The following is a 17,061-nucleotide window of genomic DNA, read 5'->3' on the forward strand; positions in this document are numbered from 1 at the left end:
ACGCTCTTTTATATTGTTCAAATTTGAATAGGATAATTGAACGTGTACTTTGTAGCTTAGTCAGCCCTCCCTGGAACAAAGGCAGCTACTCGCTTTTTTGACTTCAGAAGTGCCCACAGAAGTAGAGTTTTGTTTTTCTAGTGACAAGTATTGCTTCCTATTAATTAGGCTTTCTTCTGTGGGCATCTGGGCTAGCTGCTGACAGCAATGGATCAGTGAATTAATGCGAACCAAACAATCTGACATCTGCTTGATTTTTTATTCTCTCAAACGGAACGACTATTGAGAAAAGTGTTAAGACACCTAGATTTGTTGACTATAGAAAGATTTTTTTTTTGTAATTGTAGTAATACAAACAGAAATTATTTTGGAACCCGAGAGGCCTAGCTAAATAAAAACTCTGCTGTTTGGCATAAGGGAAATCAGGGTATGGCATTATGTATAATAATTTGCATTTAACACAGAAGAAAGCATTTGGTCTTTGTTAATTGGGTAACAAGGCAATAAAGCTTTGCCATTTATTAATTTGTTAGTTTAGAATGCAGTCAGAGTGAGTAATAAGGCTATTTTGAAGTCAGGCATTTTGATAAGACGTGTGAGATTAAGTTGTTTTCATGCATGAGCATTTTGTCTAAAACCCTGCAGGTCACTGTGCTCTTAATGATGTTGTTAACATAAACACAATGTAAATGGAAATTGGTTTGTATCTAATGAATACAATAAGGTATCCTAAATGCATCTTGATACATTAATTTAAATCAACCCTTAAAAGAGGTAAACAATCCATAAGGAGCATGCTTAAATGGGTAATTCTTTTGTGATTTTCTACCACGTTGTGCATCTGCGGTCATCTTGTGTTATCAACCTAAGAAGGCTGTGAGCATGTAACATATAACAAACCATTATCGATATTTTTATTTGCAAGAGTACTTCTTACGTCCAGTAGCAAAAGGAATATTAGCATTGCATCTTGGTTTCTGCTCAAGCAGAACTTGCGGCTTTCTGTAACACTTTCAGTGTTTGATCAGAAACCTGGTAAAAATAAAGCAGGTTAATTGAAGCCTTTTTAATCTTAATCTAATCTGACAGTCAATAAAAATGTGAGTAGACTTTATTAGTATAGCACTAATAATTCTGCTATTAACAGGAAGAAACTTGCCTTGGATTTACAACGCACTAATTCTCTTTCAAGCTTTTTCTATTTCTATTCCGGGACTAGAGGAGCTCAGAGGTGTCTCATACTAGGTTATTTGTCTCTTTGTCTGCCTGTGTGTATTTGGTGAGCCAGAGTTTATAGGAGACATAAAAGGTGGCAGAAATTTAGGGAAGCCTCTTTGTTTTAGGAATCCTTAAACTCACTCTGAACTAGCTTTTTGGCAACCCTTGAGAAGTTCCAGTTAAACAAGGTTTGAAACTGAGAAAGCCCTTCGCCTCTCAGAGTTGGTCACTTACATTGCTTAGCTTGTTTGGGCTTGCTAGACAAAATTATACGCACTGGTCTGTAAATTACCTTCCTTCCTTTATTAACATACTTGATGTTAACAAACCTAGAAAAATCAGTAGCAATTCTGTTCTCTTCTGTTTGCGTTTCAGCTGGAATAGTCGCAACAGAATAAGAAGTAATTAAATATTCTGGTCATGTTTTAGACTAGGAGTATGTTATTTTTGATTGTCCTTTGCACGACCAAACATTTCTATGAAGCTGGATCAACCTTTGTTTTCTCTTTTTGTACAGTACCTACCTAACGCAATTGGACTCTGATCTGTGATGTGGTCCCCTGACTTTGGACAAAACACATACATGGATTTCCCTGTTAGGTGATTTAGCTACAGGACTTTGAATGACATTAATGGGATTTATGTAATGAAACTCCCTTTCCAGTTTTGCAGACCTCAGCCTTCTCATCCAATCTGCTTGATACTCATATTTTGAAACTATACTGTCATTAAGTGTACACAGTAGTGATAGAATGCAATACAGGTATTGTTGCTACCATATCCCTAGTCTAGAGTTACAACATTTCATTATTGTGAATTACTGATATATTAAATATGCATTATTTATGAGATTGGAAGATTCAGTAAGTGTGTATCAATCTGGTTGATGGGAAAACGGCTTCAACAGCCATTGAAGAAGTGGCCAGGTAAAAGTCTTTCGCTTAGTGGTAGAAGTTCTCTTTATCTATCCTGAGAATGTCTATTGCAGAGACAACAGATGGTGCAAATATTTCATAGCATTGCCCACACATCTGTCTTGATTATGATAATCTCTAAAGGAGGAAAATAGGGAAGTTATCTTTGTTTCCATTTAATCCTTGACCTCTTAAGAGCCTGATACTAAGGGATTCAATTAGTGACAAGCGCAATGGTAGGTCGAGTGATTCATCCCCATGTACTCAAATCTCACAATTCATACAGAGAAATAAGAATTACATCAATTTCTCTCTGCTTGAGCATCCTTCAGGTGAGATTTTTAATTGACTTGCCTAAGAATAAAAGGCCTGTGCAATTATTCTTTGTCAGTGATTAATCAGTTAGGCTGTGTGTCTGTCCATCCACCTTGATCAACATCTTCTGAATCTGTAAGCCAATTTCAACTACATTGGCAAACAGGGGGAGGTTACAAAAATAAATGGCAAGTTTTGTGATGGGGCAGACAAGGAGGACTTTGTTAGTGGGTTTGTTACGTTCCCGTGAAGATACACGTGAAAGATATTCTGACAGCGGGAAAAGATTCAAGCAGAGCTTGCAGTTGACCGTAAGATGCAAGGCTGGAGGAAACCAGGCTTCATTAGTTCTAGAACTACTACTTGGTTTTCTTTTTCAGTCTCATTGTGGCAAATGTCAGCTACTGACACATATAAAGACCTTGACTCCTAGGAATGTGGATGTTATTATCTCTTATTTTATCTGCTGCTCACTGGGAGCCCTACCTGTTGAACACAGTGGTGAATGCAAAATGGATAAGCATAACAAAGTCCAACTCTATTCATTCAGATGAAGTATTAGGTTTTGTATGCCAGTTTTAACATGTAGGGACTCAGGCCCTTTCATCTATTCTGTGTATTTTTAGGTTATTCTACAAATGTTGAGTAATCTTCACAATTTCACAGGAGATAGGCCATGATGTCAGAATCAAAATTATTGAATTCCTAATAATGGACAAATCACCCCTTCATGCTGGTTGATACGTTTGTGGTCAGTCAGTGTTTTCTTAACAATTCAGCATTGCATTTTTTCCCTGGTTCCTTTTTGTGCGGAGGTGCAAAAGATGGAAGGTGACACGCTCAACATGCAAGTGTTACCCCAGCAGGAATGACTTTCCACTCGGGTGTTTTCTGTGAATGGTTGAATCACTGCCTAATTTCTATACCCCTGAAGAACATGTCCAAGCAGCAGTGATTCAAACAAGCGTTTGACCATCACCTGTCACTGAGATCAGTTTGCAAGACTCAGGAGGCTTTTGTCTGGAAAACTAACTTTCTGCCCATTGAAAACCAGGTGTTTTTCCCCTTACAAGGGTTGTATTTCAGAGGGGTAAGACACTAACTTACTGAGGAAACTAACTGCATGCAAAGATCATTCTTGTCTCACACTCGCGTTTCACTTCCTTTAGAGAGCTCCCTTTAGCTTCTCCTAGGCCTCTGAGCTTTCAGTATTGTCTCCAGAAATCAAGATTTGGGGGGGAAAAAAAAATCTACTTGCTTTTTACATAAGATGTAAAGTGCTTCAGGAATGAATTTAATGTCCAGCCCCTTTGGGAGTCCCAGGGGCAGCTTCTGGTAACCTGGGCCAGCCAGTGCTGCCTGCTTGAGTTCCTCCCAGCTGCCCGGGCTCCTGCTGGCAGGGTGCTTGGGGCAGAATCTCCAAAACTGGCAGCTGGAGATTCCCCGAAGAGGGGGAATTTCTTCTCTTAATTCAGACACCGTGCTGCACGAACGAGGGGGAAGGCTGCACAGAGGCTGTTTTGAGGCTGTGGGGCTGCGCTTAGGACTCTGAAAGAGGACTTTATTGGGAGCTGCAGAAAAAGCACATGGGATTTTTTTTTAATTAGTTTTTATTTTTAATCTTTATTCTTTTTGAAATGTGAGAGTCATCGTGAATTTGAAGTTGCCTTATAGTTTGAGCCACTACAGTAATAACAGGGCAGGTTACCATAGGTCTCCTAGCACCGAAGGTGTACAGCGTAATCATATAACTTGCTGAAAGTCATTTTTACATGAATTCGGGATGACCAGGTTACTGTAGGTCATTATGGTAGTCATCCCAGGCCTGTAAAGGGTGTTGTTACACCAGCGGATACTATTTTTTCTATTAATCTTCCTAGAAAAGCCTTTGTAATCCTAATTTTCTAGGCCATTAGGATGAAGGCAGATTACAACTAAAGCTGGTTTACTAACTTTACTCACCTTGGTTTTGCCCAGCCCAGATCTCTTCTATGAGGTGTCATCTAACGTGTCTGCCTGTAGTGGAGTCATTACTTCCCTCGGTGGTCTTTCAAGCGTGTTTTCTGACATTTAGGTCTGAGCAACCTTATCTTACTGTGAAGTGAGATTCGGCTTCAGAGTTGGCCTTGGGCTGTGCAGGAGGTTGTCCCAGGAATCCTCCGGAGGTCCCTGCCAACCTCAATTACCCCGTGACTCTAACCTGCTCCCTCTGACGGCATCACACCGCTTCACAAGCACTGATTTATTCACAGCTACACAGCACACTGCAGTGGAGCAGGAAGAGCATCCAATCTGTGATGCCTAAATCTTCTTCCACCGCTTCACCTGTCTGTTCTGAGTTATGCCCCTCTGCACAGCCCCAGCCGTCGCCCCTCCTGGCCGTGACCACGCTGCCCTGAGCAGTTCTGGTGCTGCCACGGATCAGTCACAAGTGACAAGTCACACGTCCCCACAGGGGGAAATACTGGATTAGCGATCGGCTCTGGACAATGCAGGTGACAGCCTGGTGCCTCCTAGGAGCGGAGGGGCTGAAGAAGGGGTGGGCTCCCATGCTCCACAGAAGCACTTCTCATCGTAAGGACACGACTCCCGTCTTTGCACCTGCTTCATTTGTTCCTCGGCTTCCAGCCGCTGACAAACAGACCCCTTCCGACTTTTTCACTGCAGCCTCCCGGGACTCGCGGCCAAGCCGGGGCCATGCCCTGTGCCGGCAGAGGCAGGGGTTGCGTCCTCGCCCCCAGCGACCCTCGGCCCGTGGCGCACCCGCCCCGAGGGGCTGCGTGGGTTCTGCCCAGAGCGCTCGGGAACAGCCCTGCCCCGCAGCTCAGCGCGGAGCTTCCCGGGCAGCGGGCTCTGCCGGGGCGGCTCGTCCCCGCCGCTGCTCAGCCGGGGCGCGGGCGGCTGTGCCCGTCACCCCGCGTCCGTCCGTCCGTCCGTCCGTCCGTGCGAGGCGCCCCGCCGCACGGCGTTTCGGCGCGGGCCAGCAGATGGCGGCGCCGCCCCGGCTGGGCGCCCGGCCCCGCGCACGCCGCTGCCGCGCGAGCCCCGCTCCGGTTACAACCCTCCCCCGCCCCCGCCCTCCGCGGCGGTGTCTCCCTCCCCGCCACCTCCCCGCCTGTCACTACCACGCCGGAGAGCCACCATGGCGCACGGCGGGACACGCGTGGCCGCCGCCGCCGCCGCCGCTCCGCGCGGGGCCGCCCGCCGGCCGCCGCTGCCGCCGCTGCCGCTGTTGCTGCTGCTGCTGCTGGGCGCCGCCGCCGCCGCCGCGCTGCGCTGCGCGGAGCCCTGCGGCCGCCCGCGCCCCGGAGCCCTGACCCGCGGGGCGCGCAGCCCGCCGGAGCCGCGGAGCGGCGGCGGGGCGGCGGCGGGGGGCAGCCGCACCAGGAGAGCATCCTCGGCGGCGGGCCGGGAGCAGGTCTCCCTCATCAGCACCTCCTTCGTGCTCAAAGGGGACGCGTCTCACAACCAGGCGATGGTGCACTGGACGGGCGAGAACAGCAGCGTGAGTGCGGGGGGCGGTGCGGGCGGGCTGGGGGGTCCCTGCCCTTACCCCTGCCCTTGCCGTGGCTTTGCTCTCCCAACTTGCGGGGCGCAGCCTGCCGCTGCCGCCTGCGCTCCGCCGGGCTCGGTGCGGCCGGAGCGCGCTGCCCCCGCCGCCCGCTGCCCGGCCCGGGGCGCGGGGGTCCCCGCGGAACGCGCTCGGGGCGAGGGGCGCCCCGACGGCCGGGGAGGTGCCGCCGGGAGGGGAAGCGCCGCCGGGGTCGGGCCGGCTCCGCGCACCCCCCGCCACTTCCAAAGAAGTTTGGAAAGTTTGCGGGAGCGCATCTTGCAGAGGGGCCGGGTGCGCGGTGTGCGCCGCGCGGCGAGGAGGAGGAGGAGGAGGAGGAAGGCTTGGCCCCGGGGCGGCGAGGCGCTGTCCGTGTGCGATCGGCGTGCCCCCGGGGCTGTGCCAGGGTCTCCGGTAAAGGAGAGGAGGGGGCGAGCTGCGGCGCGGGGATTATCTCTTCCAGCCCCGCATAAAGTCGCAGATTAAATTGTCGAGGTTTAATCGATTCACCTCGATTCAGTCGTCCCCGTGTAATCTCCGCGCCGCGCTCTGCCTCCTCAAGCGCCGGGGAAAGAAAAACCCAACCCAAACCAAAAATCAAGTAAAACCCAGCCCCGGGCTTGCGGTGGGTGTGAGCGGCAGGAGCGGGCGAGCGGGCGCGGAGCCTCTGCCCCGGGGCGGGCGGTGCTCGGAGAGGGCTGGGGCCGGGCGGGCTCCCCGCGCCGGGCCCGGGGGGATTCCCGCAAAGGTCCGGGGACAGCAGCAGCTCTCCGAGGATTTTTACAGCCTCATCGATGGATAAAAATCGCACGCTGGGACCAGTGTTGTTGCATTAGAGCATCAGCGTTCACAATGTTTCGCAGTTAAAGCAGTGTGCCGTGCCTTTATTATTTAATTATCTGTTTTAGACAGCAACTCTCACGGTGAGCGCCCATAATCTATTTTTAGCTCATTTTCAATTTCAGCGAGTCTTCATTTCTTTATGTATCGACCCATTAATGGTTGTGCATTTGCACGGGTGGTTTCAGCGATTTGCTGCTTCTAATTTATCCTTCACTGAAACATTATATCATCACAGTGGGCGTCATAGGTAAATATTACATAGCACCTTGCACTGTCTGTGTAACTTCATAGACAGGAAAATATCGTTAGGAAGGCTCAAGATCAACTTTCTCCTGGAGGATTTTAGTGTTTCTGGAAAACTCCTGGGTGTTTTTACTACAGTTCAGCTAAGCTCTGACTCTGCTTGAACTTTGTGAATTTAGCACAAAGTTTACTTAAACTTGGCTCACTTCAGAGAGCTTGTGTTGTACTTCTCATAAGTATGTGAATTATCATCCTTTCTCTAGGATCTCAAGTCCTGTTTTTTGCCTGTTTTGCTAGGGAGTCACCCAGGATGGGGAGCTGCTAAGGCTCCACGGGAGAGGATGCAGTGATTCCCTTGAGCACGCTGAGCGCTTGCGTTAATGCTCTTGTATAATCAGGTGTCAGAGTTGGAGTCAGCATCATAAAGCTTGACACTTTCAAAGGCAGTTTTTGATTTGCTCAGGAAGGAAGCATAAGATGATGGCCATTTTCTGTGAAAAGAAAATGTTGCAAATCAGCAGCATCAGCTATTCTGATTCTGTCCTTCCTCCATTTCTCAGCTGTTAGACTGCTGCTGTTTTTTGTGAACAGTGCTTGCAGGCTGTTAGGGCTACTTCCTCAAAGAATTCAGTATTAAAAAGTTGGCATAAGTTCATTTCTTGACATAAAAGGCAAGTAACAGCTTTCATGCAAAGTGCTCTGCACTCTGAAACGAATAAAGTAGAACCTTGCTAATCCACATTTATGACTAGTGGTCTCTCTGTGCCTCTCTGCAAAGATTTAATAACAGATGCTGCAGTGAGGGCTTGTATTGCTAAAATGTTATTATTTTTTCACAGTATGCTACAGTTCACTTACTAGAATACTACCAAGTAGTCTCTTCAAAAGCAAAGATAAATGGCAGCTGTCAGAATAAATTAAAGTGGTTAGTCTTTGCTGCAACTTAGTTCTTTTTTGTTTGCTTAGTTACTATCTACTAATTCAGTCTCGCAGGATGATACTCTCATTGTGAATGCCTGCAGCCATTCTCCACAGTATCCACACATTCAATAAAAAACACTTTTGCAGAGTTACTTAAAGAGTATGTTGCTTGCTCTGCCTGCCATCAGGTGATTAGCATCAAGTAAGACTGGATTTAAACGAGTGACCTGGTAATGACTCTTTGCTGCCTTAACCTAAGTGAGAGCAGCCTGTCTTTTTGCACTGGATGTTTTACAGTATGACTGTCAGCATTTTTTTGCACCTTCTTTTCTTGTTAGCTTTGTTTTATTGCATGCTTCCAGCAGAAGAGCTGATTTTAACAAAGGCTTCCAGAGAAAAATGATTTGTAAAGGTGGTCTGTAGAATCTTTTTTTTTGGAAAAGAAGTGGAAGAAATAGATTAAGCCCAATGGAAGCAGGATGGGCTTGAAGGGTTTGGAGAGAATTTTGCTGCCTGTACGTATGTGAGATTAAAACACTTGAAAATAAGTACCTGATCCAAAACGTATCTAAGGTAGTCTTGAATATTTGTTTGTTTATATAGATATGTATGTATGTATTCATTTATTTTACTCTGGGTTAAGTGTCTGGAGGTAGGAACACTAAGATCCAGTGCTTCTCAAACCTGGCACCTTACCCTGCATTCTTAAATCTATGGCAAATCTTGCCTTGCCTCAGAAGCACAGCCTTGAGCCATGAAGCGCTGTTCTGTCCCAAGCACATTGCAGTGAAGGGGAGGACTGTCATTCATAACAGTGGGGTTTTGGATCAGGCCCTGTGAACCTCAGGAGGCACTAAGCAATCTTAAAGTGTCACCACGCACATTTGGCACCTCATTGGAGGTACTCAGCACTTTGTAAACCAAGGAGCTCAACTAGTTCCTTTACCCTTTACAGCTGCGTGGCTGAAAATTTGACAGTGATGAGCTCCAGATGACCATATATCCTCTTAAACACCTCACCTAGTAAAATAAATGAAGAAGAAATATGTAGTAGGATTACTCCTTTGAGCTCCGTGATGGAGAGACAAATAACCATAAAAGCAGAGGGGGCAGCTGCTTCTCTGAGGGATGTTCACCTGCGTGAATACTTCATTGAAAGTGCTACCATGGAGTACTCGTGTGTGCACCAAGGGCAAATAAATAAATTTGAAAGGGGCAGAGGTTAGGTTGATGTGCACATGGAGCTTTAAAAAAATTATTTACATCTTGTAAATCCTCCTGTGCCGCAATAATAGGAGCATGTGATTTTCAGTTGCATGAGATGTCTTGAAAGAAACTAAGGAGTCTATAAATTAAATTGGTCCTCTCTCCTCCCCCTTCTTTTCTGTACTGTAGAAGTCTGATGTGTACTTTATTATCCTCTTGTAATGCTGTTAGTTTTGTGAATTAGAGAAATGGTGGATTTGATAGCACAGCAAAGTATATCGTTGCACTGATTGTAAAGTGAGCTTGAATAACTGGGAAGATCACTTGCTTTGTCAAGAGCGAGCTGTGCAGGGAGGTATGCAAATTGCTTCCTGTTTTGTGTCCTCATTAGTTTTATTTTGTACTCGAATAATTAATTATTTATAAATTCCATAAGCAATAAGCCTGTCCATGACCTTTCTTGACAGTGGGATGCATAGTTAAAACCATCACTAGTGAAGCAAGTCTTGCAAAGCTAGTCCTTGTAACATCAAGAGTGTGTCTGGTTAGTGAATTCCTACAATTAGTGTTTCTGCTCTCTGTCCCCTATGCCCACAGAAATCTGTTGTGCACTATTACTTTCAAACAAAGGCTCACGCAAGTGGAACTAATTTCCTTTCCAGTCTTAAAATATCATAAACTGAAGACATGACAGGTGGGTGGTGCAGCGCACCATTTACTCTGGTAAGGGCTAGTGATTGACATTTGTGTAACTGATGAATAACATGGAGTTGTGCATAGGAATATATACAGGTAGCGTGCTTACAGAATAACCTCTTACTCTGTTAAGCTGAATATGTATGTTCCCAGATTTACTAAAAATACACTAACATTTCTGATTTGGGGAAAAATAGTCAATTGATGACAGCTTTTAAACACCCTACTTTTCCTTAGAAGAGACCTTATAGTCTTCCCATGAGTTTTTTTTGTGCTAGGTAAACAACTTTCTTTGCAAAACTATATTCTTTTTGACCCTCCTGGAGAATTCCCATTGTGCATTAATACTAGCTGATTTAAAAAAAAAATCAAAGCCAAAACAGAAATACGGGGAGAACGAGACTCGTATTCACAATTGATTTTGATTCATGGGCTGCTCTTCATGCTGTGTGCAGACTGCTAAAGTGTTGTGAACAGGACTTTGGCCAACTAGTTCTAAGTCTGCAGTTTCATGGTGCCAATATTTCCTTTTTTTTGTTGTTGTCAAAATATTAAGTCCAGGCAGGCACTTATTTGTCCGGTAAGTTGATGTCATGATCCCTCATAAACATGTAGCTCTTTGTTATGGAAAATAAACATAAATATACACACAATTTTTTCCAGACTTAATATTTAGCAGTGCCTTATCAGAAAGGAACGTTTATCACACATCTACAGAAATTGCTACACACAAAAACTTTAGCTGATCCAGACTTTTCTGTATTTGATATACAGATACTTTGTTTAATTTAAAAAATATTACTTTTTGCGATACAGTTTCACCATATATGATTTATACAGTCCAGTGATTACTAAATGTATTCTTCTGGCAGATATTTTATTTAATTTGTTTTCTGTTTTGTTCAGTTTGCAATAAATTTTGCTGAGGGGATCTATGAAAAGCATTGACTTCAATATTACTGCAGCAGTATCTGCAACAGTAAATGTAATTATCTGTTCACACCGGGCAAAAGTCCATTTGTGGTAAGGTTTTGGTGCTGTTTCTCCAGAGTAGCCAGACTACTTTTTATGAAACTAAAGGGAGCATGAGGTCAAAAATCCTGACGGTTCAGACCTTTGATAAATGGCAGATATATTGCAAAGTGAAAGGCAGATTTCCCGTAGGGAGTTGTTTTTTTTTTTTTTTTTAAATTCCTTGAGATGATAGTGCGATAAAAAAACAAACAGAAACCAAACCCAATAATCATATTTGAATGGAGCTGCAGAATCCCACACGGAAAGCAGAATGATTTTAATCTGACTGAAGTAACTCTGGAGTTTAACATCTTTTTTTTCCTTTTTGTTTTTCATGATACAAAGTTTATGGCTTACTTCATTTATTTGCTTCTACCAGCCTCTGTTTTCCCTCTCTTCCAGCCCTACAGCTTGCTAGTCATGTCACTGCCTGCTGAGCTCTCTCCACATTTCAGCAAATTTTAGCTGCTAAAGAAAAGAGAGAGCACCTCTTCTCGTCCCCTAAGTAGACACTTAAAATTGATACATACTTTAATTAGTAAGTATGTGTTTCAAACATGCTTGGAAGTCCTCCTCCTTGCGCAGCCCTCCACAGCTGCAGTCATACCTGCTTTTACCTGGTTTGCTGGTTTAACTGGCGTTGCCTGGTTTGCTTAGGAGTAAGCTCCTAGCAGCCTTAGCATGAGTAGGTACTACTGTGCTGACACTGGTACGAGCTCAGATGATAGTTTAAATCTAGGAGGGAAATTTAGGAATGAACATTAAAGACAGACACCGGATTGAAATCCTATCTCTGATACTGCTGATGTATTACATGTGCATGATAAACTAAATCTGGCTTAATACCAATCATTAGATATGTGTTGAGGCTCTTCATAGCACGCTCATGTATCACAGTGGGAACATAATGCATTCTTCCCAAGCTTGGCAGTGTTAGGAATCTACTGATACAGATCTTTGGAGAAAGAAATGAGGACATCCCTTTTGATTTTATTAAAATTCAATAGACTAGTAGATTCTTTTTGAAAAAAACAGAAGGGGAAAGTGATGAGCTTTTCAGAAAAAACAGTAATTGTTCTGCTGAAATGGGAAGGGCTGTGAGGTGCGTACTGATTTATGAATTTAAAACATGAAACTTCCAAGATTACGGAAGTTTTTATGCCAAGCCCTTTGTATGTCCAAATAAAATATTTCCATAGAATCATTTAGGTTGGAAAAGACCTTTAAGATCATCGAGTCCAACCGTAATCCTAACACTGCCAAGTCCACCAACACTGCCAAGTCCACCATGGTCCTGTCAATTAAGACCAAAGGATGTTAGCATAAGGAGACATAATCTGCAGTACAATGCAAGTGAGATCCTTCTAGTTCCTGAAAGCACAAATTCATTTAAGCAAAAGCTGAAGGCGTAGGTTGAAAGTAGTCTGCAGTATATGACTGCTCGCCGTAGCTCAGGATGAAACTTGATGACCTGCAACATTCCTTTGGCATTTTTATTCCAATAGTCTCACATTCTTTACCAAGCATTCCCATCCCCAAACCCTTGCACCAGTAGCAATAACTTAAAACCCTAACAAATCACCAATGACAAAACCACTTTTGAAAGAAATAATGGATGGGATCCTTTGTCGTGCCTAACTTCAGCCTTCAGGTCTAAGCTTGGACTTCTGCAGTAGGAAGGAGGTGGAGATGTTCTCTGGATTGATCTCTCCCCTGACAATCTTAACATCTGTACTTGAGAAAGCATGAGCTGACATCTGAAAGCATGTATCTCTCTCCACTTATTGTAGAGGGGCCCAGATGACAAACTTTGACAAAACACAGAAATTATTTAAAGTGATCCCTAACCCAAATAACTGGACTTTATTGCTGCTACAGTTATTTCCTTCCTTACTTATTGTAGCATGGCTGTTGGAGTTTCAGTTATGGATTAAGACTCTGTTGTGGTAGATATTGCACAACCTCAGTGCAAAAATACAGGTGCAGCTCTAAAGATTTTATAATTACAGTTCTACCTGCATACATCCTTGAGAAGCACAATTATATGCTTAAAGGATGCACGTTGACAGAAATTACGCAAAGGTCTAAGTTTCAGTCCAAGGGCCGCTCCATCAGCTGTTTAAGTTTTTTTTTTTTCTCATGACTTAGAATATTCATACATAAGCAGCCATTGGGGCAAGGCCTAAGATTGCCCCTCCAAGCTGAGAGTTAATCAGGAGTTTAGAAATCTGCCCACTCTGTGTGTATGTATGTAGGTATGTTTTTCTGTCCCTCTCTCTCTTTTGTCCAAACCAGTAGATACGCAGCGCGTCAAGAAAAAGTGGAACATATTTAGCAGTACGGGTTGTGCAAGGGTGAGGAGGGCGGTGTCACCTCCCTTGAGAAACCATGTTTCAAAGGGAGTTGCCACTGTGCGCTGTGAAATGCTGTGTCGTAGGTGTGTGCTGGCACATCTGCTGGACTTGCTGGCTTCAGTAAGATGAATGGAGAAGTGCCATGTTTATGGATCCTATTGGATTTCATCAGCCCTGGGTGAGGCTGTTGTGGAAAGAGGAGGGATGCTGAGGCGCTGCTGTCTTGCAGGACTGAGAGTGTGCGTGCTGCCCTTGGCAGAGCTGGTGATGCTCCATGCAGCCCCGTCACCACGTCTGCGAGCTCTGAAGCAGTGCTGCGGTATTCGCAGTGATACCTCAGGGAAATCTGAGGCTTGGCCAGAGACAGAGCGTGAGGTTCCAAACGAACGGCTGTTGGGTTAAAGTGAAGCTGAATAGGAGTGCCGAGGAACTTTGCCAGTTACCTCACCAGTATCCTCTGAAATAGCACTTGCATTACATGGGTGATTTTGTGCCTCAGTTTCCTACTTGCAGTGTGAGAAAAACGGTACTTCCCTACCTCTCAGGATTGCTGTTGTTCTAAATAAGCAGGGCACTTACTTTGATGTTAAAGTAATGGTTATCACCTAAACACCTAAAAGAGGCAGGACCATAGAAAATCACATCTATGGTTTCTATTTTCCTTTGACTGTTTCACAGTACAGTGTAGGAATTAGAGAAGAAAAGGCTCTCACAGGCCATGCAAACTTCTCTGCTTGTTCTGATGTTTGTTTTGATCAGGGCTCCTTTTAATGTGTAGTCCAGTTTAATTTAAATGCCTAGAGTCTGGCACTTCAACATCATTGAACAGGCTTAAGATTATGTGACTAAAAACATTTTCAGTGAAACATAACCTGTATTTAACATGATTTTTTTCTGCCCTCATTTACTGGGATACTGAAATAACTGTGCTTCTTTCTCGGTGTTTGTACATTTCCTACTCTTGTAGACTAGTAATTATTTCTCTGAATAACATTTATTTTGGCCTTTAAAATTTTCTTTTTACAGCTCACTTGTCCTAGCTTTAATTGCACCATCTGGATAGGAGACTACCTATATATAATAGTACCTACCTATCATGTATTTGACTAGCACATTTTTAGAAATGTACATACACACAGACATTATTATTAATTTCTGGCTTTCCTCTAATCTCTAATATCCTCGTGATTATTTGTGTTTTCTAAGAAGAAAACGACAGAACAGTAAGTAGTGGTTTTGGGTTTTTTTTTGTTTTTTTTTTTAAGTCATAAAACCACTTAAGTAATTTGGTCATTAGCAAAAAATCTAATTTTTGTGGTTTCTGTGCAGTAACATTGTTAAAAATTTGTTCTACTAGATGAAGTAAATATATTTAATGTTTATTTTTTTCCCATTCACCTTATGAAATCTGTTTCTTTCATGGTCTTTGGAAGCTCATCGGAGGTACAGTAAAACTGCATGAAGTGTCGTAGCAGTGTATTTGCAAGCACCAACTACCAGGACACGTCCTTATTCCTACTGAGCAGCAGGTCCATGTTTACTGGCCAGTGTGTTCAGTTTTAGCAGATGGCAAGCTACACTCTGTGAAAACACATTTTTTATCACTGTTACTGTCTCCTCTCTGCTTCCCAGACTGAAGTACCACAGGGAAAGAACAGTCTGCTCCCCCCATGTGTGTGAGCAAGATGTGGTGTACTGGGGCTCTGCTCTGAGTTGGTGGCATTTAGGTGCTTCTGTAATACCAATAAATAATCATGATGATGACTGAAGATTGAGCTGTTCCACCTGTAGATTCTAAAAGTGCATAGCCAGGCCTCCCTAACTGAAGAACTACCGCAGAGAAAAGTTGCTTCTCTCAGGTGTTGAAGAACAGCCTGTTTATGATTAATGCATTCCCACACTTGCCTCCACCAGCAATTGTCACTGCAAGACAGATGCCCAAGAGGATGGAGCTGGACGGTTAGAGGAATATGTTGGAATCAGTCTTTGAGCTTTGGGCAGTGTTTGACAGTGTTAAATGTCACTGGTTCTGAAGAAATAGTTGTTTCTTCATTGAAAACAGAATTGTATCGGGAGATGGTAGGTTGCCATAAAAGCCTCCCGGGTCTAAGTTCAGTAAGATCCTTTTCCTGTATTTGCGAGCAGAAAAATACCTTGTAACTTGCTCTTTTCAGAGTATTGGAACCACCTGTGAGTCTAAAGCATCTGAATCTGCAGCAGTACTTGTTAAATCTTGCCATTTATGGAAAGCAGAATATTCTTTTCTGGGTTCTTCTTTTATGCTCCTAGGTATTATGGTGGGTGTTCAGCATAAGCAGGCATCAGTGTTAGCATAGGTAGAGATAAGAGTATCACCCTGAGAGAACTCGTGAAGCCCTTTTGTATGGGCACCTCTTTTTTATGCACGGTTTTTGAGGGGCTTCATGGATGAGGCATAAAAACAGAAGTAAAACAAACAAAAGCAACAAGTGCCAGCGACAGGTGGATTACGTTCTGGGAGCATAGAGATACCTTTGCCAATCAATTACCGCCACAAGACAATGGGGACCCATTGGGATGTAGTGCATATACACAGTGCTCCAACATTCAGCCTGTTAGAGCTCAAGAGCTGAACTCCGGGCAGATCTGTAGCAATAAATGCCTGGAGATGCCCAGGGACCTGGCTGGTGATGCTGGAGACCTGTAACCACATGCAGCTGGGTGGCACAGAAACACTAACGCTCTTTTGCCCAACTCACCTCCACCTGCAGTGATCTCCCCAGTGGGAAGGGAAGTCAAAATCGAATTATTAGGATCCTCTGTGTGTGTGTGTTTGTACTTACAGGGTCTGCTCTTGATGATTCTTAACTAAACCCCAGCGTCCCCATCCACAACACGTTGGTGTTAACATACTTCTGTATCTGAGTTCCCGGCTGGTTTTGAGAGTGATCCCACCCTGCTCGTTCAGAGCACTTCACGGGACCCTGTTGAGGCTAGTAGGGTTCACATTAGATTTGGCTGCTGCCTGCTGGTTTGTGGATATGCTATGTGAACATCATTCCTTCTGGCCTCTCTCATTTCAGTCTCGTAAACCGCACAAGTTTAATTGATATGTATAGGACTCTGGAGTCTTAGGTATTGTAGTATTTCATGTGGTTAGAGCATAGAAGCAAGCGGGCATATGAACTAAAAAGTTTCCTCTCCCAGGCTCAGATGCCCTGACACAGGCAGTTCATCAGAACGGCAGCTTTTGATTTAGAGGGCCATTTCTTGTTTTGTTAATATGTTTGGCTTTTAATCAGTGGTTTCCCATGTTTCCCTTCCTGTTATCCAACCACATAATGGCAAGCATGTCAAAAGGTCTCAGCTGCCTTGGGAGCAGTCTTGAAAGACGTTCTTTGCCCTGAATGAGAAGTGCAAAATGAACAGAAGCTACACAAAACATCTATGTTGGGAGTACAGTGGCTTTGGAGTGGGAGCTGTGTCCTGACCACTACTGATGGACTCCAGAGGACTGACAGTGAACTCCCTGGTTGCCCTTGGCTGTGCCGGTGCTGGGGTAGAGAATTGGGAAGCTGTTACTACCGGTGGTTCTGAGCTTTTCTTTCCCCCTGGATGAGGGAGGCCAATATTGGCAGAGTCAGCTGAGACCTGATCCTGTTCTTTTTGAGGTTTCACAGCCTGATAGGAAAAACAAGTATGAAAGAATCCAGAGTTGTTTTTTCCTCTCTTGTATGTGACATCCACCGAGGTGCTGCTGAGCACATGCAGGAGGGATGAGGATGTGTGGATGGAGCAGAAGTACCCA

General features: G+C 44.4%; 1 protein-coding gene across 1 annotated transcript in view; it reads left to right on the forward strand.

The window, feature by feature from the left end:
• Positions 1–5,589: 5,589 nt before the first annotated feature.
• The window catches only part of SORCS2 (sortilin related VPS10 domain containing receptor 2), a gene marked incomplete at its 5' end in the record, with an annotated part of 571,875 nt that continues 560,403 nt past the window's right edge, over positions 5,590–17,061 (forward strand). Inside the window, one exon of the mRNA XM_082314967.1 lies at positions 5,590–5,952. Within this exon, the coding sequence (XP_082171093.1) occupies positions 5,590–5,952 (363 nt within the window). The remainder of the gene's footprint in view (positions 5,953–17,061) is intronic.

This window comes from Platalea leucorodia (genome assembly GCF_965183815.1).
Source record: "Platalea leucorodia genome assembly, chromosome: 6".
Taxonomy (NCBI): Eukaryota; Metazoa; Chordata; class Aves; order Pelecaniformes; family Threskiornithidae; genus Platalea; species Platalea leucorodia.